Here is a 25,732-nt window from a genome sequence, read left to right as displayed (position 1 = left end):
AGATGGATGCAAAGAGGCCCACTCCAAGACACATCATAATTAAAATGCCAAAGGTTAAAGATAAAGAGAGAATCTTAAAAGCAGCAAGAGAAAAGAAGTTAGTTACCTATAGGAGAACTCCCATAAGACTGTCAGCTGATTTCTCAAAAGAAAGTTTGCAGGCTAGAAGGGATTGGTAAGACATATTCAAAGTCATGAACAGCAGGGACCTACAGCCACGATTGCTCTACCCAGCAAAGCTGTCACTTAGAATCAAATGGCAGATAAAGAGCTTCCCAGACAAGAAAAAACTAAAGGAGTCCATCATCACCAAACCATTATTATATGAAATGTTAAAGGGACTTATTTAAGAATAGAGACAGAATCATGGATACAGAGAGCATTTTAATGGTTGCCAGATGGGAGGGGAGGTGTGGGGGAATGGGTGAAGAGGTGAGGGGATTAAGAAGTACAAATAGGTAGTTACAGAATAGCCATGGGGATATAAAGTACAGTAGAGGAAATGGAGAAGCCAAAGAACTTACATGCATGACCCATAGACATGAACAATGGTGTGGGGATTGTCTAAGGGAGTGGGGAGTACTGGGTGGAGGGTGGCAAAAGGGGAAAATTGAGACAACTGTAATAGCATAACCAATAAAATATAATTTTAACAAAAGGAAAGAAAACGTTCTGTTTTGCTGCCAGGTTGTTGAGATATTTAATTTTCAGAGCAATTAACAGACACTGTGTCGCAGAGAGCATTTTTTAGTCCTGTGACTTCATTGATAGGATAAGGAAGAAATGAGCGCCCATTAGGAAAGTGATGAGACACCATTTTGGAACTCTTTTCTTTTTTCAGTAACTTATTTTCAATTACAGTTGACATACAATATTATATTAATTTCAGGTGTACAACGTAATGACTAGACACATGTCTTACAAAGTAATCACCCCGATGAGTCTAGCACCCGCCTGACAACACACACAGTTATTACAGTGTTATTGACTATATCCCCGTGCTGTACTTTACCACGACTGTTTTGTAATTCTTTTGATGGGCTCCCTCTTCGTTTCTCTCTGACTCCCGGCTTTTCCAGTGTCTGGTCCCCAGGCTGTTTACACAGAAGATAATGAAGCTTTTGGTCATGAGGGTCTGGGCGGTGCAGGTGTCCCGTGGGCACAGTGAAGGGGTGTAGGTGCAGGTGGGGTAGGAGCCTGCACCTCTTAGTAGGTTAAGGAGACTGGGGCAGTCAGTCCACAGACAGTTTTATACCCCAGCCAACCCTGGTCTCTTTCCACCCCCTTCAAGGACTCCTTTGTTCAGGAAACTGTTGCTTTACATATAAATCGACCAGAACATTTTTCTAGCTTTGGAAATATCAGTGCTTGTGATGGCAGTGTGTGACTTCTCCATGACGATCAAGCCCATACCGAAATTTCCTCTCTCCTTTTTTCAGGACCATAGAAGCCCAGAATGAAATGCACACCAAAGGGGAACATAAGCTGGTTGATAAGATTCAAGAAATGCCAGAAGCCAGCGAGCACTTGAAGCCATTTGAAGCTGAAAGTGAAGTAGAGAGTCGTTTCCGGCAGGAAGCATCCCGTCTGGCTGTGGAAAACAGGGTGAGAAGTTTACTCGGTTGTTGATAAATGACTGCCTGCCTGTGTGCAGATGTCACCGAAAGGGGGGCATGCCACCTAAAGCATGTGATGCGCAGCTGTAGACAGGTGGTCTCTGAGGTTGAGCCCACTGCTGGGGAGTCTCAGGACTTACAGGGACGTGCCTGATAAAGTAAAGGGAGGCCAAGAGGAGACGTGAGGTGGCGCAGGGCCCTGTGCTCTGTCCCAGGGACGGCACCCATCTGAGATGACCGTGCCCATGTTTTCTTCTGGGGGTGTGTCTTCCCACAAACGTTATAGTCAAAATGTTCTTCTGTGAAATGGTCATGGTAGTAGGTGACAGAATTTAAGTCATTAAAGCCTTCGTCAAACTGAAAATGCCCTTGTCAAAATGAAACTGGGCAACTCCATGTCAGTCCCCAGCAACTGTTTTGAAATTTTATTGGTGTGTGAAACCCACGAGACTAAGAAGGTCCAAAGGAGCAGATGGGGCGCTTTCCTGGGAGTTGGAGACTCTCAGGCTCCTGGCTGGTCTGGTGGCCTCTCCAACCGTGACCAGCACAGTGGGCAGCCTGGACATGTCCACAGGCCCTGCTCCCCATCGTCAGGGCCCCCCATTTCCTGAGTCACAGGAAAACCGTGCTAGGCTAAAGTTACATTTTACAGTGTCAGGATTTAACTTTGAAGAGTAATTATATCTAAAAAAAGAGGAATCCAGGGAGTTTAGTATGTAACAGGAAGTAACAAACTCCAGTCAGGGGCACCTGGATGATGGCCATCTCTTTCCAGGGGGTACAACGGTCTCAGAGAACAGACTCCTCCAATCACGCCAAATAAACAGCTGCCCGTTGAGCGTGTGTGTGAGGCGGTCCTGCCTGCCTCTGTGTCTCTGGGGTCTCGGTCGGGGCCAGTGGAAATGTGGGTGGGTCGTGTGCATGTTGCACGTCTCGTCCATGTGAACTGCAGTTCCTTAGCTGTGAGTGTGTCGCTCTGGGTATGTGTCAGTCCCTTCACTGTGTGGGATCTGTGTGGGTTTGTTTCTGATGCTCCAGGAACAGTGAGGTCCCACTCAGTGCCCCTTCTCAGGAGCCCCCGTGGGTGTGGCTCTGTTCCCAGGTGGGGACGGGCCGGCCCTGCTGCTTCCACGAAATCCTGAGCTGGGGAGCAGTTATGTCTACGTGTTCATGCCAACAAGCTACTCCTAAACCGACGCGTAGCCTCAGTGTTACAAATGAGCAGGTGAATGTGCCACAGAGGGATGCAATGCCTATAAATCAGGTGGTGGACATCACCCACAAATGAGGCTTACCTGTTTCAGTCTCCTACAGCCACCATAACAAATGACTACAAACTGAGTGGCTTAAAACAATACAAATTTGTTCTCTCATACTTGTGGAGGCCGGAAGTCCAAATTCAAACTGTTGGCACAGCCACACTCCTCGAGAGTCTCTAGGGGAGAGGACTTCCTTGCCTCTTCCAGCTTCTGGTGACTCCTGGCATTCCTTGGTTTGTGACAGCCCAACACCAGTCTCTGCTGGTATCTTCTGCTGGCGTCCCCTCTGCGTGTCTCTTTGTGTCCTTTACTATCTGTTATAAGGACAATGTCATTGGACATAAAACCCTCTCTAACCCAGTGTGATATCATACTGATCCTTAGTTTAATTACAACTGCAAGGACCCTATTTCCAAATAAGGTCACATTCAGGGCTCTCAGTGGACATGAATTCTGAGGTAACACTATTTAACCCACATGTGACCCTTTGAGTCAGAGAAAATCCTTATTAGAAATGAAATAATTTTTAAAAACTTATACTGATCATCTTACTATTTATCAAAGAAATTCCAAATTAAAACCAGGTGTTATTTTTGCCTCTCAAATAATAGAGGCCTCATGGTGCTGGGAAGACTATCTTGAAGTGGGCATTGCCATACACGGTTTCTGGGAATAGAAATCGCTGTAAATGTTCTCAGGATGGTTTGGAGACAAATACCCTGAGCCTTGCGAAGTACATCCCTTTGACTCAGTAACGCAACCTCTAAGATTCTACTCCTAGTAAGCAATCAGATATGCAGACCAAGGTTTTGTGCAGTGTTCATAATAGTGTGATTAATCCTAACAGAAAAGGGGGGAATGGATGTCCAGTAAGAGTGGGTAGGTTGAGTGATTGTGTATCATATGATAGCCATTCAAATAATGGTTTGGGCATATTATCAGACATGGGAAAATGTCTACAATATAATTAGGGAAAAATAGAGGATGTAATTGGCATGATACCAATGATATAAAATGTATATGTGCCATATTCGAAAAAAGAAAGGAATGAAATAAACTGTGAGCAGTGGTTTCCTCCAGATTATGGATTGATGGGTGACTTTTTATTATTAGGTGCATAATAGGATGGGCTCAAATCAGAGAGAAGACACTATGCCCACACCCCTAATTGAAAGGTCAGAACCATAGCAGGGGAAAGGCAGCCACAGGGTAGAAACAGCACAATTTCCCTTTGCCCCAAGAGTCCCCAGAGGGCACAGGGCTGCAGCGACCCTGCATGGTGGACACTGCTGAGCTGGAGAAGCCTGAATCCTTCCTGTGTCAAAGCCCTTGGAATTCAGGGCGAACCTACACATTCTATGCCCTTCATAGGAAATATTTATAGGAAGCCCAGACATTCCCAGTTCTGGAGTCCAGATCAGCCTGGACAAGGCCACCCCTTTTCAGGGAGATCAGGCAAAGCCAGGACCCTAATCTCTGAAGAGTTTCTCTGCCTCCAGCCTCTGACATTCAAAGAGATTAATTTAGTCTCTCACATTCATACATTTTAATTCTCTATAATGGGCATTACTTTATTTATTAAGGGAGAAATAGATCGAGATAAGTGTGGTATATCCACACAATAGGATATTATTCAGCCACAGAAAGGAATGAAGTACCGATACATGCCACAACATGGGTAAACCTTGACAACATTCTGCTAAATGAAGGAAGCCAGGCACAAAGGGACGTCGGGACAAAAAGCAGATGATGAGTGGTTGCCAGGCGCTGGAAGGGAGTGGGGCACGAGGGGGTGACGGCCAAAAGTTACAGGCTTCTTTCCTATATGACGACCGTGTTCTGGAGTTAGATAACAGCGATGACTGCACACAGACCAATAAAAACCACTGCACTGTGTAGTGAACTTTAAACCATATGTGAATTGGACATTATGTGAAATACAGCTTAATAAAGCTATTCCCAAAAACTCAATTTAGATGCTTCTAAGCTGACGTCCTTGTTTCTTTTGATCTCTGCAGGATCTGGAAGAACAGTTGGACATGAAGGACAGAGTGATTAAAAAGCTACAAGACCAAGTCAAGACTCTCACTAAGACAATTGAAAAGGGTAGGAAAAATAACATTCACTTTCTTGTTTCTTGAACTTTCAGAAGGTCAACGTGCTTTGTTGAAGTGTTTATTTTTTGATGGGGCCCCAAGTCTTTGAAACCCAAAGGAATGAGTTTCAACTGGTAGGTTTGGGGGCTCAGTAATGGCTGATGTAAAGAGAGATCCTTCGAGGCACGCAGATCGCTCACCACCCCTCAGATAACAACCATGTCTGTCCTTCCCAACCCCTCATTGTGTCCCCACTGTTGGGACTGATGAACGATCTGTCACCTCTACATAAGGACTTCCAAATCTACTTCCCACTCCTCGCCTCTTTTCCGAATCTCAGTCCCTTTTGCCTCTGAGATTACCTCCTCTGCCTTTATCACCTCCAACCCAACATGTCTAAAGCAGAATGCATCAGCTTCCCTTCCTGCACTAGTTATCTACTGTCACATAACAAATCACCCCAAATCTGGCAACTTCAAACAACAAACGCTGTGTGTCGTTACACGCAGCTTCTGAGGGTCAAGAATGCAGAAGCAGCCTGGCTCCGCGTTTCTGGCTCTGAGTTGCTGTCCAGCTGTCAACAGGGACACAGTCATCTGAAGGGTTAACTGGGGGTGGAGGATCTACCCACGTCCATTCACAAGGCTGCTGGCAGGAAGCCGGTGTCTCTTGCTCACCACATAGGTGGCACTGGCTTCCAGGGTTCCTTCAAGGAACATGCCCAGATCTGTTCATCATCACACTTGAGAAAACCCAAAGTATGATGCACTTGTCAGGTATTGCTGCTTCGTTTATTGTTCTTCCTGGGCCAGATGCAATTTGCCAATCAGAGGACATTCTTCCTATTGCTTAGTAAAACAGTTGATACTCTACCTTTATCAGTCTCCAAGGGAACAGAACTAGCAAGTTAATAGAGAAATTCTCATGCAACAGTAAGAGAGATCTGTTAACTCTTTATCCACACTACCTTCTTTTACTGTCACCAAAGGCTACTCACTTTTCTTGGCCCAGCTGGTGTGCTACCTCCTTCCACAAACATTTTCAACAGTTCCAATTCACCTCTGTGTGAATTCTTATGGCCCCTGCATTCATTTGCTATGGCTGCTGTAAAATCACCACAAAATTAGTTACTCAATAGAACACAGATTGATTAGGTCACAGTTCTGGAAGTCAGAAGTCCAGAATGGTTTTTATTGTGCTAAAATCAAATGTCAGCCGGGCCACACTCCATCTGGAGCCTTCAGGGGACAGTCCATTCCCTGGCCTTTGCCAACATCCACTCTCTGACCTCTGCTTCTGTCGTCACAACTCCTTCTCTCAGAATGTACGTGAATCTTTGGGGACCAGAAGGCAGACTGTGGTCCACCCAAAGATGTCCTTGTCCCAATCCCTGGAGCCTGGGAATGTGTTACCTTATGTGGCAAAAGGGATTTTACAGATGTGATAAAGTTAAGGACCTTGAGATGGGGAGATTATCCCAGATTTTCCACATGGACCCCCTATAATGAGAGGGACAGGGATGTCAGAGTGAGGAAAGGTGAGGTGGCCACAGCAGATGGAGAGGAGAAGATACGATGACAGAAGCAGAGGTCAGAGTGATGTGGCCACACGCCAAGGAATGCAGACGGCCTCTCGTGCTGGACAAGGCAAGTACCAGATTCTCCCCTACAGGCTCCGGATGGAACTCCGCTCTGCTGACAGTTTGGTTTCAGCCCCATAGGGTCTACTTTACTGTTCTGACCTCCAGAACTGTAAGATTAGAGTTTTGTGTTGTTTTAAGTCACTAAGTTTGTGTTGACTTGTGGCGGCACATAGGACACTAATAAGACCCCTCAAGATCCTGCAGTTTGGTGCTGCGCATACCAAGTGTTCCATGGGTCTTGCTTCCTTAACGATAGCATCAGATGCTGAAGACACGAGCTGTATTGTGGGTCACTTTCATGTCCCCACTGTGCTGGGTATGCGCCCGACACTCATCAGGATTTCTTCAAGGCTAACTCAGCCTCCTCAGCAGTGGCTGTACTCATGGATATACTAGCAGATAAGAATCACTACCATATAACCAGAGACATTGAAGTTAAGAACAATCTAACAATGGGCAGGGGGGAGTGGGGAGGGGACAGTGAGGAGAGGGGATTACAGGAACTACTTTAAAGGACACATGGACCAAATCAAGGGGGAGGGTGGAGGTGGGGGAGGGAGGGGGGTTTGGCTGGGGTGGGGTGGAGGGATGGGGAGAAAAGGCACACAACTGTAATTGAATAACAATAAAAAATTTTTTTAAAAAAAGAATCACTACCAGAAGAAATTCTTCAGTATTCAAGAAAGTTTTTATTTATCTGAAAGCCACAGGAGTTCATGTGCAAACCAGGCAGAACGGGATAGAAGACAGAATAGTCCCATTACAAAGCCTGTGGAAGTTGTTTTTCTGTATTTAACTGATTGTGTACCTCTGTCTACAGCCGGTGATGTGCAGCTGAGCTCGGGACCCAAGGAGTACCTCGGGATGCTGGAGTACAAGAGAGAAGACGAGGCCAGGCTTGTTCAAAACCTCATTCTTGGTAGTTAAACCTGGAACTCTGAAACTTTGCTTTATCTTTTGAACTTGAACATCAGTCCTTGCCGCCATCCTGGGTGGTAGCAGTTCCTCCTTCACTGCTTCCTGCCCTAGCCCAGAGTTTCGCAGCCTCAGCCGTGTTGACCAGATGATTCTTTTTAAGGGCCGCTGTGCGTGGTAGGACACTGAGCAGCATCCTTGTCTTCTACCCGAAGAAGCCAGTAGCAACTTGTAGTCACGACAATAAAAAACACCTCCAAACATTGCCAAGCGTCCCCTGGGGCTCCACTGCCCTCAGCTGAGAAGCAGTGCCTAACTCTTCCCAAGTCTAATCAGAGGGCCTGGGTAGACAACACCGCTGTGCAGATTTGGGTCTCAGCACGGGATCCATGGTGGGAGGGATTGTGGCTCCTGTGTTCTATTCGACTAGCTGCTGAGAAATTTCTTTGCAGACAGTTGTGACTGGGGCTTCCTGGCCACAGCTCAGTCACAGGAATGTCCCATGCACATGCTCAGGCATTGGTGGTCGTGGAACTACTGGTACTAGACTGTCTCCACCATGAAAACCACATGCCTTTCCAGAGGGAAGTAGAAAAGCTGCCTCTTTATCAGCTAGTCCCAGGATCTCAAGGCAGAAAGCCACCATGCAGCCTTACTTCCTCTTCTTCTGAGTGACCCCCTCAGAGCACAGGAGCACCCCTACCCCTTCTTTTCCACCCTCACTGGTACACAGTTTGGGCCCCTCTTCTTTTCATTCAGTCATGGGGAGGTATTTGTTTGCTTATCTTAATTTGTTCTATAAAGTTTCTCTCTTCCCTTCATCCCCATCTGTCACCCCATCATTCTCTTCCCTCCAAGGCCAGCGAGGCCTGCTCTGCAGGACTGTTGTGCTGTTTCCCAGATCCAAGGCAGGTGCACGTAATCGCTGAGATCGTACTGCAGCCTCATCACAGAGGCTGGGTGGGTGTTTGGAACCGCGCTTCCTCTCTTACCCTGGAGATCTGAAATCCAGGGTCTCCACACCAGGGAGGAGGTTCTTTGCAAATGAGAAATAAGAGGAACAGGTAGCCCCTGAACATTTTTGCCCAAAGAAGAGTCAAACTGAATTCCTCTAAGAGAGGGACATCCCTATGCATTCAAGCTTTGCATCAAGTGCAGAAAAACAGACAACCCCTGTCCCATAGCCAGAGGTTCCTCGGGCGGAGAGCTGACCGCCAGCTGTCATCCTCGCTGACTTTCTGCTCCAGACTTGAAGCCCCGCGGCGTGGTGGTGAACATGATCCCCGGGCTGCCGGCCCACATCCTGTTCATGTGCGTGCGCTACGCGGACTCTCTCAATGAGGCCAACATGCTCAAGTCCCTCATGAACAGCATCATCAATGGCATCAAGCAGGTGATTAAGGTAGGAACTGCCTTTGACCTTGGCCCTCGGTATTATAGGAACTTTAGGAACATCTGTGGGAATGATCAGGTGCCCATCCTTCACCTCCAGGCTTTGGTGCACCACATGATTCCTCAAACCAGTCTGAGGTCCAGTCAGTGAAATAGCCAAGTTGTTAGGAAAAGGCAAGTTAGGTCAGGGATCCCCAACAGTGGGGATCTGCCAACAGACCTCAGAGCCTTCCCTGCCAGACTACAACCTGGTAGCTACCGCCCCCCTACCTCTATCCCCTTAGGGTGTCGGAGGCCCGGCTGTGAAGAGTACACGCCGGTTGGTGCATGAGGTGTGAGTGGTGAGGAATGGGAAGGCCTGAAAAATTACTCATCTATCACTCTCCCACAGACAGACGGGGTATTCTGTCTCCTTCTACCCCGTTCTGCCTGGTTTGCACATGAGCTCCTGTGGCTTTCAGATAAATAAAAACTTTCTTGAAGAACCACATTATGCACCCTTAGTCCCAGCTCAGAAACAGAGATGAGCTGTTTCTAACACTAAACTAGTTCCTAACACTAGTGAGGAAGCACTAAAATATAGATCCAATACTTTCATTCCCCTTCCAAATGAGAAGCAGTGTTTCATGTTGGCATTTATTTGAATTTTTAGTTGTGAAAGGTCCTGTCCCACTTTTAGTAAAATATATGTTCTAGTAGCATCACGAATAATTAAATCCTATTTTAAATACCTGAGGAAAATAAAGACGGTGAATGCATGAGAGGTTAGAGTAATTCTTCCCTCCTGTCCCAAAAATGTTTTACCAAGAAGTCGTCAGGAGTTAGGAGTAGGGAAGTAGCGTGTGTTCAGCACTGGGTGCTTTACTGTCTTTGTCTCTGCAGTCACCACCAGAGTGTTCTAGGAGGGGCCTCCCATAAACTGATGGTTTCCTCCTCCGTATTTTCACAGAGTGGGTTTGCTTAGGACACAACCTGCATTGTGTCCCAGGATGCAGGCATGCAGTATTTACCCCATCTTGCTGCCTGGAATATTTAAATACTTAGAAACTAAGATGCATGTCACAGGAGTATAAATCCTTTCTCACCAGCATCTTCCGTCTCAGCTTCCCCAGCAGCTCCCTGGCCTCCACCTTTGTCGTTGCCCAGACCTGCCCCTTCAGCTCCAGGGCACACCGCATTAAAGCGGCCCCCGCTAGGCCCCCACACCTCCGAGCCACGGTGCTTCTCCTGTACGCCCCCTACTGCCAAAAGCGCTTAAACCAGTGCTCTCACCGGTTCTCTTTCTCACCCCTTGCTATCTGGCTTGTACCCCCGTCAGTCCACAAAAAGATCACCAGTAATTCCTCTTGCTGAATCCAATGGCATTTCCATAATCCTCCCTAAGTGGACTGAAGGGGGAGGATGGTCCTCCTAGAAACAGGCAGACAGACAAGAGCTCAGGACCCAGAAGTATTGGGGAAAGCACCCCACTTATGGGACAGAACGAAGAGGAGCCAGCAGAGCAGGTGGAGGTATGATGATCACAGAGGTGAAAGGGACACTGGGAACATACTGGGATTTGAAAGATGAGGTAGAAGGGTTTCAAAGTGATGGTGCTACCGCTTCAGTCCATTTAAGGAGGATCACAGTCACGGAAATGCCACTGGATTCAGCAAGAGGAATTACTGGTGATCTTTTTGTAGACTGACCGGGGGTACAAGCCGGATTGCAAGGGGTGAGAAAGAGAACCGGTGAGAGCACTGGTTTAAGCGCTTTTGGCAGTAGAGGGCGTACAGGAGAAGCACCGTGGCTCGGAGGTGTGGGGGCCTAGCGGGGGGCTGCTTTAATGCGCTATGCCCTGGAGCTGAGGGGCAGGTCTGGGCAACGACAAAGGTGGAGGCCAGGGAGCTGCTGGGGAAGCTGAGACGGAAGATGCTGGTGAGAAAGGATTCATCCTCCTCGTGTCATGCATGCATCTTGGTTTCTAAATATTTAAACATTTCAGCTGCCCTGGTTTCCCACCACCTCCCCATCCTCTACACTTTCATAGCATGGTCTGTGTCCATCGGGTGGGCAGTCTGCCACCTAGTTACTGTGTCCTCTGTGTGTTTGCCCATCTCCCGGGCAGTGTGAACTTTGGAGGGCAAGGACGGAGACCGACATTCCTCAGGCATTCCTGCAGTGCCTGCCTAAGCTTCATAACAAGTGGTGTAACCTACACAGAAAGACTTTGCAAGCCATAAACTGCCAGATAAATGTAAGGGCTCATCATCATAGTACAAATTTAATAAAGGCTTTCGTGAATTAAAGAATTCATGTTAGTGGGCAAAAGCCAGTAACCAGTAACCAAACAGGTAAGGTAAGTCTGTTCTTGGCTCAGGCACCAGTAATCATCAGTTCCACCTTTATATTTTATTGTTTTTGTTTTCTTTAAGGACCATTTAGAAGACTTTGAGATGCTGTCCTTTTGGCTTTCCAATACTTGTCATTTCCTCAACTGCCTGAAGCAGTACAGTGGAGAAGAGGTAGGACGCTGGCCTGCGCGGAGTTCTGTGCTGACTGCTGGTCCCTGACGGCCTCAGCTCGCTGTAGTGGCCAGGAACTGGGATGCCCAGCTCAGGGACAGCCTCTGGCTTTCTCCCCTCCCCCACCAGGGGGCCGACTTCCTGTCACCAGGTGGACAGAAGTCACAAGCAGAGGACTTCTAGAAAGAGGCTTACACATTAGGCATGGTACTGAGCTCAGTTTCCTTGCGTTTTAAATCATTGGGGTAGATTGGATAATTTTTAAGTTTCTTTCTGATTGTGAAATTCTGACTTTTCAGTATTATGACTCTGAAACACAGCCTTTAGTTCAACATGCCTGTTCCTTCAGAGTTGTTCTCTCCGGCTGTTCCTCCATAGTCTGTAACTCCTTTGCCACGGTGACTCTGCCTCTAAGGGGCTGCCATCGTAAAGGAGTGTCCCACCTTCAGGCACTCAAAGAGCAAAGTTTCCTTGACCAAATAACAAAATGGCTTTGAGGGTTTTTACTGCTGTCTGAAACAGTTGCACTGTTTTATAGTCCCACCAACAGTGAAGTTCGCCGTGACTCATTCCTTCACCAACACTTGGTGCTGAGAGACGTATCATTTGCCAGTTTCATTGGCATAAATGATACTTTGTTGACTGAAGTTGAAATTACTTGATCACCAGGGAGATCAAGCATCGTTTCATATGTTTATTGGTTATTTGGGTTTCCTTGTAAACTGCCCACTTACACCCATTTTTTATTTTTCTTAGGGGTGACTTTTTTATTTATTTATAAGAGATCTTTATATATTATGGATAGATTGTGGTGTATCTTCTAATTGTCTTTATGGAGTCCTTTGTCATGTGCAATTTTTGAATTTTTATGTACTTAAATCTGTCCTACCCTTTTATGTTATACATTTTAAGAAATTTTTTTCTACCCTGAGATCATGAAGATATTCTCCTGCTTTCTTCTAAAGTCTTACAATTCAAACTTAGAATTTGCTAACTTACTTATGCTTACTTTACTAACTTACTTATGCTTTTATGCTTTTACTTATCCAAAATTGGTGTGATTAACTATCCCACATTAACTTGTGAGTTAATGACCACATACCTTCTTCTCCATGGCTAGCCCACTGTCCCAATGGATAAAAAGTAAAATAAAATGTCAAAGTATTCCTACTAGTACTGCAGAACAGAAGGAGAAATAAGTGAAGAAGATCCAAGCTCTGACTAAAAGGAACACCAAGGTGCGGGGGGCAGACAGACCATCCGTTGTAGACACACTGGCACCCCTGCGACGCCAGGGGAGGAGGGTATTGTCCAACTGCACTGACGTTTTGACCCTATTTCTGCCCCCTTCAGCCATGTGTACAATGTTCTTTTCCCTGAGCGTTTTTCAATTTCTGTATTTTTACTTCTAAAATTTTACCTCTGCTTTTATCCTAGGGTCCTATTCTTGTCTTTATGTCTTCTTTTTCTTTTCTCTCTTTGAACACGTTAAACATACTGTATTCGTCTGCTGGGGCTGCTGTCTACAAGATTCCATAGGCCGGGTGACTTCACCAACAGAAACTCACTTTCTCACAGCTCTGGAGCCTGGAAGCCCAGATCAAGGTGCCCACAGGGCTGGGTTCTGGAGAGACCTCTCTTCCCGGCCGGCACACAGCCACTGTCTCGCTGTGTCCTCACATGGCCTTCCCTCCGTGCGTGGGGGCAGAAGGAAAGAGATTGAGCTCTTCAGTGTCTCTTATTATAAGCACACTCATGCTAACAGACGAGGGCCTACCCTCGTGGCCTCATTTGACCTTCGTTACTTTTTAGGGGCCCCATCTCTAAGAGCAGCCACCCTGGAGGTTAGGGCCTAAGCACATGGATTGGGAATAAGGGGGAAACATGTACATTCAGTCCATAACCCATATTGCATAGTATTTCAGATTGGTCTCTACTCTGTAATTACAAAGTTATGGATCTCATTTATCTACTGACCTCTTATAGCACTTGTTTCCTTGGCTGCTTTGCAGTTTTGTCAGTGAGCTTCCACAGGAGTGGTTGTCTGCTGTGGTTTATACGCTCTGGGGGCACCCAGCTGTAGGAGGAGCAGGCAGTACAATGACATTTAGTTGGTCGTGGAAAACGAGTGCCGCCCCAAACATCAAGAACTGTTTAAATACAAATCAGACATCAAGTTTTAAAGTGGGGGGGGATAGTAGAAGCTGATTGTGCCATTATAATACCATTAGTGGAGGTAGTATTTTAATTTCCTACATGTCTACATTATTTTAATAGTTTATATTCTCAAAAATCACTTTCAGGAATTCATGAAACATAACAGTCCACATCAGAATAAGAACTGCTTGAACAATTTTGACCTGTCAGAATACAGACAGATTCTCAGTGATGTGGCTATACGAATATATCATCAGTTCGTTATCGTAATGGAGAATAACATCCAGCCAATAATAGGTAAGAAGAGAATTGACAACCCCCCCAAATTTAGAAAATTTAGTGGTGTATATATGTCTACTTTTTAATTGGTTGATTGCTTGTAAGAATTACATATATGAAAGAACCTGGTTCATAGTTTTCCTTCCGTAAGGGTAATGCATCCTGAAGGGAAAACCTTGGGAGAATTGCTGCTATTTATATGGCTAATCCTGGGTCTTAGCCAAGTATTTTTGAAATCCCAAAGCCCTTCTCAAGCTCTTATATATGATCTTCAATTTTCTGAAATTTAAATACTTTCAGTTTTAAATGGCTCCAGACCATGAATTATGGTGCTAACCTGCTCATTTTCCTGTGATTCTGAAAGCAGAGGTGCTCCAGGTCAACCACCCCCCCTGCCACCCACAGCCTGGTGCTCCCCAGTCCCTGATTCTCTTGCCTTCTCTGTCACCACTCTGTCCACTACTGACTCTGGTAGAAAAATGTCACCTCCTGAAACAGACAGATAAGAGCCGTGAGAAGTGCCCTCTGGTTGTCCCCACTGTGTGTGCAAGAAAAGCTTCATCTGCCCCGCAGTGCCAGGCATGCTGGAGTACGAGAGCCTGCAGGGCATCTCCGGCCTGAAGCCCACGGGCTTCCGGAAGCGGTCATCCAGCATAGACGACACGGACGCCTACACGATGGCCTCCGTCCTGCAGCAGCTGAGCTACTTCTACAGCACCATGTGCCAGAGCGGCCTGGACCCCGAGCTCGTGAGGCAGGCTGTGAAGCAGCTCTTCTTCTTGATCGGGGCGGTCACCCTGAACAGCCTCTTCCTGCGCAAGGACATGTGCTCCTGCAGAAAAGGGATGCAGATCAGGTAAAGCCCGTAAGCCAGCTTACTGCAGAGAGGCTGGCCGGAAAGAATGCTCCTAAAGTCTGAGGCCATGCTCCTGCCCCCCCTTCCACGAGAGCTTCAGTGCTGGGGTGCGGGAGGGCAGGGGGTGTGTATACAAGGTGATTCTTAGAACCCTGGAGATGTCTGCCATCTGATGCCCGTCCTCCCGCACCTCTAGACCATGCTGCTTGCCTAGTAATTGTATGTAAGCCCCACCCTGCATGGTTATCATACACTCAACCAGTATTTATGGACCACCGCCTCTGTGAGTAGCACTGCCTGGTAGAGAGCAGGACCCCAAAGCAAGGGCAATTTGATCCCTGCCCTTGAGAAGCTCAAAACAGCTAACAATTCAGGGCCACAATGATTAAGTCAGGAGTAAGTGGTATGAAAAGTGCTTCAGAAAAGAGAGATTATGATGGACAGAAAACATAAGAAAGCCTGAGAGCTGTGTATTGAGTGATTCTAACAAGGGAGAAGCCCAGCCCAGGCAGGGGAAATGAGGTGAGCAGAGGCACAGCACAGCGGCGGAACTGAGTGAGGACCCTCCTCCGGCAGCAGCAGACAGCTCTGTGTACAGGAAGCAGAGGTTTGTTTTGGGAGCAGGTGGAGCAGTGGATCCAGCCTGGGAGGGTCTGGAAAGCGAGGGCTGAGGCATTTGGAATTGGTCCCAAAGAATGGTAATCCACAGTTCTGAGGTGTGTCAGCTTCTCTTTATCTCTAAATTAAGGAAACACAGACCCTGAACTACTGTTTGAATTAATGCTGTCAAGTGATTAGAAAACACATAATATGGGGTAGATATGTGAGATTTCTATAATATGTCTGGGGATTTGATACCTGTATGTGATATGAGAAGCCGGGCGAGAAGAAGATGGCTGTGATGTCAGGGAAGGGGACAAAGGAAGTGTATTAAGCCAAGAAATAAGCAAGAGGCCTCCATACATCTTTTCACATCAGTGAAACTCAGAGTCGGACATCCCCACAAGCTAGACTGGCGAATTCCCATGGCACCAGGTTATGCTTCCCAGCTGTGAGGGGCAGTCAGAAGGACTGGGCTTTGTGGACCTTTATCTCTTCCCTGAGAAATGAAGAGAAACCTACCCTCTGAGGTAGGGTTCAGCCCTATTTCAAAAAGGAGAATAAGAAACCCCAGTGGACCGAAGGAAAGCCTTAGGGTCCGTAGAACCACGAATCATGGTCCAACCCCTCAAGTCACAAATGGAGAACTGCTGGACCGTGGTCCTGCTCCCCTCGGTGAGCTCCGGCACCCTCTCAGGACACACCAGGGCACTCGGCACCCTCCCCTAGCAAGTTCTGAGTGGACTGCCCACAGTTCTCTGCTCCTCTGCTTTTACTCCAGGTGCAACATCAGTTATTTAGAAGAATGGCTTAAAGATAAGAACTTGCAGAAGAGCTTGGCCAAGGAAACTTTGGAACCTCTCTCTCAGGCAGCCTGGTTGCTTCAGGTCAAGAAGACCACAGACAGTGATGCCAAGGAGATCTACGAGCGCTGTACGTCACTGTCAGCTGTGCAGGTAATCAGGCTTGCTGAGCGTCTGCCTGATCTTCACCGACCGATGTTACCTTTCCTGGCCTAGCCAGCCATGGGGTGCACCTGAGTCTCTGTGTGCTTTTTTTTTGGGGGGGGGGGGGACATAATGTCTCCCATAGCCCACCCTCTTATCTAATAAGCATTTATTAAATACCAACTCCAGGCCTTAAATACACAAAAGTGCGTATGACACATTCCCTCGTCACTGAACTTACAGATGTGCGGGGTGGGGGGTGGAGGCTGGAAGTGGAACTGTCTTACTGTCATCTGATTATGTGATTTGTCTTTACTCCCTTCTATGCACTTCTCACCTTGATTTCTTTTCTTGGAAAGAAAAAGCACATGGTTCCTAGAGCCAAGTTACAGCATAAAGAAGCTACCTGTGGTTCCCAGCTGTTCCAGAACCACCAGAACCTTGCTTCAGGGACAGAGCTGTCTTTTTTTCATGGTCTAACACCATCTTCTGAATGGTTTGCAGATCATAAAGATCCTTAATTCATACACACCTATAGATGACTTCGAGAAAAGAGTGGCTCCGTCCTTTGTTCGCAAAGTACAGGTGAGACCCTTAAGAATGTGCCTTTTAAGTGTTAGTATGAGAAAGCGATATTTAACTAACATTACAGAAAGCTAGGATTAAAGTCAATTCACTAAATTTGCACCCAAAAGGCACCCAGAGAAAGCAGCAGGAATGTTCTCTGTCAGATTCCTCAGTTTTCAGAACCCACGTTAGCCCTGTGGGGAGGGAGAGCAAACGCCAGATGTGACTCAATTCTGTGATCCTTCAGCAGGCCTTGTTTCTTACGAGTCTTTGAGTGCTATGCAGGTGAGCAGGGGCTGAATGGAAACAGACCTGTGTACCCATTTTCCTTATTTTAATCCTGAGAGTTTCTTACCCGGTGAACTAGGGCAGCAGTTCTCAGAGTTTGGCTCGAGGATCCCTGGGGGTCCTCAAGACTCTTTTTGGGAGGTCTGCAAAGTCTTCCTCTTTCCAATTACATATCTGTATGAGGCCAACTGTTTTTCTTACACTTCAACCACAATTATGTATTGCAATAGGTTGAATGCAGAAGGAGATCCGAGATCCCACCCATCATGTTAAGTCAGACACTAAAAAGGTATACAGAAATATAAGACAATACCACTTCTCAATAATCTTTTTAGTTTTCAAAATGTAGTTATTTTTTAATAAAAATATATGAACATGTGTCAGGTTTGTTCTTGTTATTTTAATGAATAAACACACTTTAAGTTATTGCTTTAATTACTAATATGGTAAATATCAACAGTTAGACCCATCCATATCCACAAAAGCTCTTGGAGTCCGTAATAATTTTTAAGAGTATAAAGAGGTACTAAGACCAAAAAAAGTTTGCAAAACACTGAATAGAAAGAAAGATGAGTGTGATAAAAATGTAATACTTGAGACCTACTCATAGTTGGGCTTAGAATTATGCCATGAGGAAAGATAAGAGCAGAAGACTGATCAATGTCGTCAGTCCATCCTGCAGGAAATTAACTTCCGGAGAGAGGCAGAGCAAGGGGAAGTTCGTGAGAGCTGATCTGGAGGTCCTGGGCCAACCATTCCACCTTGGAACTGCCCTAGTGAAAAGCCCTTTTGTGTTACCGATATCACATGATTTTGAAAGGAGTGTTTCACTAGAGATAGAGTTGTGTTTTCCTTACTCCCGACTCCCACACAGCAATAAAGCAGAAGGTGCACGCTTCCTCGTTCATTTTTCCTCTGGTTCTCATTTCAGGCTCTCCTAAACAGCCGAGAGGACTCCTCACAGCTGATGTTGGACACCAGATACCTCTTTCAAGTCACGTTTCCTTTCACGCCCTCCCCCCATGCTCTGGAAATGATCGAGATCCCCAGCAGTTTCAAGCTAGGCTTTCTCCACAGGTTATAGTGGGAAAAAGAGTAAATGCACTTTTCCCTCAAAGGCTAAATGAAGGTCGAATATGAGGGTGTGGTTTATTAGTTGGAACTGGATAATATAATGCTCTACTATTATTTAAGGAAGAAAATAAGAATTCTCCCAAATGGGTCACATTTCTCTCACAGTGATGAGGCTGCCACTGGTACATGTTGTAAAAATTAACATACACCAGCTGCGGCCTTGTCCAGCCTGGGAATCTCAGCTGGCTTTCCCTAGAATTCTGGAAGGCTCATGTTTTCCTCCAGGTGTCTCTTGGTCTAGATCTGTCTTGTGACCTGGCTCCACTCAGAGGGGCATAAATCCGGGGACACGGTGTCTCCCAAGTTTTCTAAGGTTCATGTGAAGCCTGGGTACATTTATGACGCCGCAGGGGAGTTCCGGGCTGAGTCTTGCAGACAGTAATCCCATCTGGCCACAGAGTCCTGCCAAAAGTCCCTCACCCCGGGCCTGTTGGGGGTGGGGGGAGGGGTCAGGTGTGGTTCACTGACTCTGCTAAAAATGCTCCCACATGAAAAAAATATTTATTATTTCAGACCCCTCTAATTTTTTAAAAGATTTTATTTATTTATTTTTAGAGAGGAGAAGGGAAAGAGAAAGAGAGGCAGAGAAACATCAGTGTGTGGTTGTCTCTTGCATGCTCTCCCCTGGGGACCTGGCCCACAACCCAGGCATGTGCCCTGACTGGGTATCGAACCAATGATCCTTTGGTTCACAGGCCCGTGCTCAATCCACTGAGCTACACAAGCCAGGGCTAATTTTTAAAAGAATACTCAATCTTAAATGAATCATATGAAGTATTTTATGTATACATCTATTTAAAACCAACATATTAAAGCTTAATTGCCATACTACTTACCATCTCCCCCAAAAGAACCTTTAAATTTCATCTGCCAACATATTTGCCATCGTTTTTCATTGTTTAATATATTTCACACAATAACTTTTAAAAACTAAGTTTAAAAAGACGATATAAAATATAGATTTAATTTAGAGAATCGTTTAATGATTTTCTCTATCTTACCAGCATTCAAATATTTTCAGAGGAGATTGGGCGCGTTCAGGGTGGCATGGCCATAGACTCAAATATTTTCTCAAATTTCCTTATACAAATAACTGAAGAATTATGTTCCTTTCTTCCTTTTGAAAAGTCTGTGCTTCCCAAGTTTTATGGGAACTGACTATTCCTTGTCCCCCCCACACCCTCTCACTCCTTCCTTTCAGACCATAAAACAACATTTGAGGAGCCCTCCTAGCCTGTGGCCCCTGTGCCCTTTGCAACACCCCAAGAATCCCAACCAGCCCTTCTGTTTCTGGCAGAGTTGCAGGCAGTCGGTGTGATTCTGTAACACAGATGTCTATCTCAGAAGTGGACATAATGCATGATCATGAAGCAACATCACCCTGCTAATATGCAATAATGTGTTTTCACATAAGTAATTTAATTTACTTCATTTAGATACATTGTATATGAAGAAATGAAAAGTAGAACTTTGTAATATTTTAATCAATGAAATAAATTCCTATATGAATTGGGTCAGGTTCTTTTCATTGTTGTTATATTTTTCTTAAGTACACAAGAGTTTTCCTTAGGTTTTATTTATTTATTTTTAGGGAAAGAAAGGGAGAAAGAGAGGGAGAGAAACATCAATGTGTGGTTGCCTCTCACACACGCTCTACTGGGGACTTGGCCTAGCAACCCAGCCATGTGCCCTGACTGGGAACTGAACCAGTGACCCTTTGGTTCGCAGGCCGGCACTCAGTCCACTGAGCCACACCGGCCAGGGCTTAAGTACACAAATTTTAATGACTTTCTTTAAGTGTCCTACAAGATGCTGGAATCTTTATAGAGTCATATCATAAAACATACCTAAGAATCCCTACAGAGGAAGTACATGTATCCTAAGTCCTGCCTCGGGCTCCATCTCAGTGGGGCTCCCCAGGCTGTGCCAGAATGAGGGGGCTACTTGGGAAGAGTCCCCTGGGTTTCTGCTCTGCACCAAGGCCTTCTCCGTGCCCCTTCCAGACCTTCCCTGGGAAGTCCACATGGAGTCCAGCTCCCTTCCTCTTCAGCTCCCACAACTTGGGGTCGTGCTTACAGCACTTAGCCTCAGCTGTAAGCCAGTAGCTTGCCCATCTCCTCTGCTGGCCTGTGCAGTCCTGGCCCACATGTTACCATCCCTTCATTCATCTGGATCCTGGCGAGGAGGGAGACAGGTGCAGGAGCAAAGTCCCACTGGGGGTGGCAGGAATGGGTGTGGGGTCAGCCTTGGGAAGGAGTTGATCTGGTTTGGGGCCAGACAAGGGGACCTGCAGAGGCTGAGAAATGCAGGGAAAAGGGGGAAAGGACGCACTCACCCCACAGGCTGGATCAGCTCCTCAAGGCTGAAGGGGGGAAGGGTGGCCAAAATTAACGAGGTGCTGGTAGGAGAAGGACTGAGGAGGCAGGAGGTGCTGGTAACATCTAGTCACAGGTAAATCTCAGGGTTACTCAATGGAGCAGGTTGTGGATTCACGGGGTAACACCTGTGAACGCTGCTTCCTCAAAGGGCAGAGAACAGAAGCCCGAAAAACTGGTCAACAGGGTTCTGAGAGCACCTGGCAGCACGACTGGGCAAGAGGTTGAAGGGGTGAGCCCGTGACTCAAAGGGCAGTGGGTGCTGCAGCAGTGAGCAGGGGGCTGTGGGGGAGGGGGGGAGCGGGGCAGGCATGGACACAGCAGCTGAGCCCTGCGTCATGCTCCAGTAAGGAGATTAGTTGTGCTGAGTCCCTTCTGCACCTTGGAGCTGGCAGCTCTAACTTCTCACCTTTCTGCTGATCAGTTCCAAGTGTGAGCTCCACAGAAGGTATGTACATGTTAACATAAATTAGACTATTTCTTAAGAGCTCAGAAAAGTGTTCAGATATGCACATAGCAAGGTGTTAACAGTGGTCTTTCTGTGTGGTGGGCACATCTAAATGTTCTAATTTTTCTACAATTCACATGCATTCCTTTTGAAATAATACAGTGTTTTGTTTTTAAAATATGGTTGGTATTGGCATCAGGGGAAAAGTTAATTGTCTTTAAAGTCATTTAATCAGTTTTCAAAATGGACCCAGGTAACACTCTACATGTCAACACAAGCCTCAGAGAGCAGCGAGTGGCACTGAGAGATCTTCGACACCAAACATTAGTTGTAATAAGTCTGAGATGCATCCACATTGTCACAGGTGTTAGGAGTCTGTTCCTTTTTACTGTATGAATATACCATCAATTATTTGTCTCGTCTCCTACTGAACACTTGGGTTTTCCAGTTTGGGCTATTATTGATAAAATGCTATGGCATTCTTATTCTTTTTGTGTGTGTGTACCAATTTATACTCCTGACAGCAAGGAAGGAGGTCCAGTTCTCCACATCCTCGCCCACACTTCGGATTGTTAGTATTTTTCATTTCAGGAATAGTAGCGAGTAAGTAGTGATATCACAGTGTGATTTTAATTCACTTTTCTTTGATGACTAATGATGTGGAGCTTTTTATAGTATGTTCATTGACCATATGGATATCTGCATTTGTGAAGTGTTTGTTCAAGTCTTTTGCACATTTAAGTAATAATTTTTATTGAGATATAATGCACCTAACAAATAACTCACCATCTAATTCCAGAGCATCTCCATCACCCCCCAAAAGAAACCTCCTACCCATGAGGCAGTCACTCCTCACCCTCGACTCCACCTCCCCAGCAGCCTCTAACCTACTTCCTGTCTCTGCGGATTTGTCTGTCTTGGACATTTCACATAAAGGGAAACATAAGTTGCGGCCTTTTATGTCTGGCTTATTTAACTTAATGTTTTCAGGGTTCGTCCTTGTTGTAGCACATATCAGAATTTTACTCTTTTTTATTGCCAAATCACATTCTATTGTATAGATACACCGCATTTTATTTATCCATCCATCAGCTGATAGACATTTGAACTGTTTCTACATTTTGGCTTAAACTCTGCTACAAACATTCACATACAAGTTTTTATGTGAACATATGCTTTCGGTTACCTTGGGTGTGTACCTAGGAGTGGACTGACAGGTCCATATGGTAACACCCCTGTTTAACTCTGAGTAGCTGCCAGTTTTCCACAGCAGCCGCACCATTTTACATTCCCACCAGCAAAGTATGAGGGTTCTTAGGCCCATTTTTAATTTGGTCAATGAAGCATGATTTTGAAAGTAAAAACTGGAGATACCCTATAGGAGTATTAACCAACAATAGGAGATAGGTTTAATAAATTATGATACTCCATAGTATAGACTAAGTCTCAAGCTATTACCAGAAAGACAGACAGATCTAAAGTACTAACTGAAGAAGTTAGTTGAAAAACAAGCAGTTAACAGCCCATCTCTAAGGTGTCAGAAAAGTCTGGAAGAATCTGCACCAATCTAAAGGGGAGTGAATGCGGGACAGGTGATGGGGACTTTCCCTTCTGACTTGATAACTTTGGCATTAACTCTTTTTTAAAATGTGGGCTTTGGAGGAGAACCAAGATGGTGGCGTAGGTAGACACACTGCGCCTCCTCGCACAAGCAGAACTGACAGAAAATCGAATGGCAAGGAAGTCCGACACCAAGGAAATAAAAAATAAACATTCATCCAGACCGGTAGGAGGGGCAGAGACGGGCAGCCAGGGCAGGGAGGACTGCGTTGCTGTGGCGGGACCGAGACTGGCGGAGTGTGGGACAAACGGGGCAGGCAGTCTGACCACTAGCAGACCCTGCGGTCCCACATTTGCGCACAGATAAACCGAGAGGGCCGGACTCAGAGTGGCGGAGAACGGGGCAGGCAGAGCGGCAGGTAGCACCCCGCAGCCCCACACTCGCGCACAGATAAACCAGGACGAACGGCGGGAAGCGAAGCAGACCACGCAACCCAGGGCTCCAGTGCAGGGGGAAATAAAGCCTCAAACCTCTGATTGAAAACACCCGTGGGGGTTGGGGTGGCAGCAGGAGAAACTCCCAGCCTCACAGGAGAGGTTGTTGGAGAGACCCACAGGGGCCTAGGGCGTGCACAAGCCCACCCACTCAGGAACCAGCACCAGAGGGTCCCAATTTGACTGTGGGTAGCGGAGGGAGTGACTGAAATCCGGCAGAGTGGAGTGGGCGCCATTACTCCCTCTCGGCCCCTCCCCCACGTACAGCGTCACAGCGCAGCCACCAGCGTTACCCTGCCCCAGTGAACACCTAAAGCTCTGCCCCTTTAAGTAACAGAAGCACCTAGACCAAAACAAATGGCCCAAATGACAGAACACTTCAAAGCTCCGGAAATAATTCAACTAAGTGATAAAGAGATAGCCAACCTATCAGATGCACAGTTCAAAACACTGGTAAACAAGAAGCTCACAGAATTGGTTGAATTTGGTTGAAAACTAGATGAAAAAATGAAGGCTATGCTAAGAGAAACAAAGGAAAATGTACAGGGAACTAAGAGTGATGCGAAGGAAACTGGGACTCAAATCAACGGTGTGGACCAGAAGGAAGAAAGAAACATCCAACCAGAAAAGAATGAAGAAACAAGAATTCAGAAAAATGAGGAGAGGCTTAGGAACCTCCAGGACATCTTTAAATGTTCCAACATCCGAATTATAGGGGTACCAGAAGGAGAAGAGGAAGAACAAAAAATTGAAAATTTATTTGAACAAATAATGAAGGAGAACTTCCCCAGTCTGGCAAAGGAAATAGACTTCCAGGAAGTCCAGGAAGCTCAGAGAGTCTCAAAGAAGCTGGACCCAAGGAGGAACACACCAAGGCACATCATAATTACATTACCCAAGATTAAGCAGAAGGAGAGAATCTTAGAAGCAGCAAGAGAAAAGGACACAGTTACCTACAAAGGAGTGCCCATAAGACTGTCAGCTGATTTCTCCAAAGAGACCTTACAGGCAAGAAGGGGCTGGAAAGAAGTATTTGAAGTCATGAAAGGCAAGGACCTACATCCAAGATTGCTCTATCCAGCAAAGCTATCATTTAGAATGGAAGGGAAGATAAAGTGCTTCTCAGATAAGGTCAAGTTAAAGGAGTTCATCAACACCAAGCCCTTATTATATGAAATGTTAAAGGGACTTATCTAAGAAAAAGAAGATAAAAAATATGAACAGTAAAAATGACAGCAAACTCACAGTTATTAACAACCACACCTAAGACAAAAACAAAAGCAAACTAAGCAAACAACTAGAACAGGAACGGAACCACAGAAATGGAGATCACGTGGGGGGTTATCAACAGGGGAGTGGGAGGGGGAGGGGGGAAGATACAGAGAATAAGTAGCATAGATGATAGGTGGAAAATAGGGGGAGGGTAAGAATAGTGTAGGAAATGTGGAAGCCAAAGAACTTATAAGTATGACCCATGGACATGAACTATAGGGGGGAATGTGGGAGGGAGGGGGTGGGCAGGATGGAGTGGAGTGAGGGGGGAAATGGGACAACTGTAATAGCATAATCAATAAATATATTTAAGAAAATATGGGCTTTGGGGTAATTTTTAAACTATATATTTAGGTTAAACATTTCCAAGAAATTTTGTGATTGGCAAAGGAAGGGTTAGGTGAAGTTTTGAGTAGGTCTATGAACTCTTTCTGCAGAGCGACTTCACATCAAAATTGTTAAAATGGGGCATTTTTATCTTTTTCTTGTCCGAATGCTCATTGAAGCCTTTGCTCTAGCTGTGGAAAGTTCCCTCATCATAAAAAGGATTATTGATAATGAGTACAATAGATTATACTAAAATTAAATCTAGCTCATGATATAAGTACTGAATGAAAAGCATTCAGATATAAAAATATAAACAGATTACATGAACAAATTGTCCTAAAAATCTATTCTTGCATACACCAAAATGTGAAAAGACGTGTCTCTGGGCAGTGGGATTATGGGTGATTCTTTTCTTCCTTACACCTTTTTTATTTTTCCAAACTTTCTATGATAACCATGTATAACACTTATGCTTTTAAAATACTATAATCTTTCAAGTTTGTTTTATAGCTTGCCCATGTTTAACCAACCAGATCTAAAATGCTAGTTGTGTGATATGATTTGACTAATATGACTCAAACTTGTGGTCTCCATTAAAAAAATATAGTGTTTTCCAAGAATATGCAACGCCATGTGAAGAACAAAACACTATTTAAAAAAACTAATGTGAAAACTTATGTATGGCATGTAATTCTAATTTTTAAAAATATATACACATGTTTATTAAGATACTGGAAGAAAACAAAATGCTAATAGAGTAACTGTTAACAAAATATTAACAGTTATTTGTTAACATAGAGCACGTAGGTGATTAATTTTCCTTCTTTATGTTCTTCTGTTTCCAATTATTTGTAATAAACATAGGCAGCTCTTCTAATTTGAAAGGAAATCAGTTTGGGAAGGAAAACATTGTCTCCATCCAGATCTGGAATGTTGACCGTTTCTTCTAATTCTCTTCCGAAGCCCCTAGCCACCCTTCCATTTCTTCTCCACTTGGTTCCCC

At 45.5% G+C, this 25,732-nt stretch overlaps 2 protein-coding genes across 3 annotated transcripts in view; both read left to right on the top strand.

Annotated features, from left to right (window-relative positions):
• Window positions 1-19,765, top strand: part of MYO5C (myosin VC) — an 86,905-nt gene extending 67,140 nt beyond the window's left edge. For both annotated transcript variants that reach the window (XM_053927661.2, XM_024567909.4), the window contains exons 32-41: window positions 1,440-1,605; window positions 4,894-4,981; window positions 7,434-7,532; window positions 8,776-8,930; window positions 11,335-11,424; window positions 13,728-13,878; window positions 14,434-14,716; window positions 16,098-16,272; window positions 16,768-16,848; window positions 18,050-19,765. In XM_053927661.2, coding sequence (XP_053783636.1) covers window positions 1,440-1,605; window positions 4,894-4,981; window positions 7,434-7,532; window positions 8,776-8,930; window positions 11,335-11,424; window positions 13,728-13,878; window positions 14,434-14,716; window positions 16,098-16,272; window positions 16,768-16,848; window positions 18,050-18,202 — 1,441 coding nt within the window. In that variant the 3' untranslated portion in view covers window positions 18,203-19,765. The remainder of the gene's footprint in view (window positions 1-1,439; window positions 1,606-4,893; window positions 4,982-7,433; window positions 7,533-8,775; window positions 8,931-11,334; window positions 11,425-13,727; window positions 13,879-14,433; window positions 14,717-16,097; window positions 16,273-16,767; window positions 16,849-18,049) is intronic.
• Window positions 19,766-21,022: 1,257 nt separating this feature from the next.
• The window catches only part of GNB5 (G protein subunit beta 5), a 41,709-nt gene continuing 36,999 nt past the window's right edge, over window positions 21,023-25,732 (top strand). The window contains exon 1 of the mRNA XM_045201552.3: window positions 21,023-21,075. The gene's annotated coding sequence lies outside the window, so the exon portion shown is untranslated. The remainder of the gene's footprint in view (window positions 21,076-25,732) is intronic.

This window comes from Desmodus rotundus, chromosome 7, assembly GCF_022682495.2.
Source record: "Desmodus rotundus isolate HL8 chromosome 7, HLdesRot8A.1, whole genome shotgun sequence".
Classification (NCBI taxonomy): domain Eukaryota; kingdom Metazoa; phylum Chordata; class Mammalia; order Chiroptera; family Phyllostomidae; genus Desmodus; species Desmodus rotundus.
The sequence above is the reverse complement of the archived record's forward strand: the minus strand, read 5'-3'. Positions and strand labels throughout refer to the sequence as shown.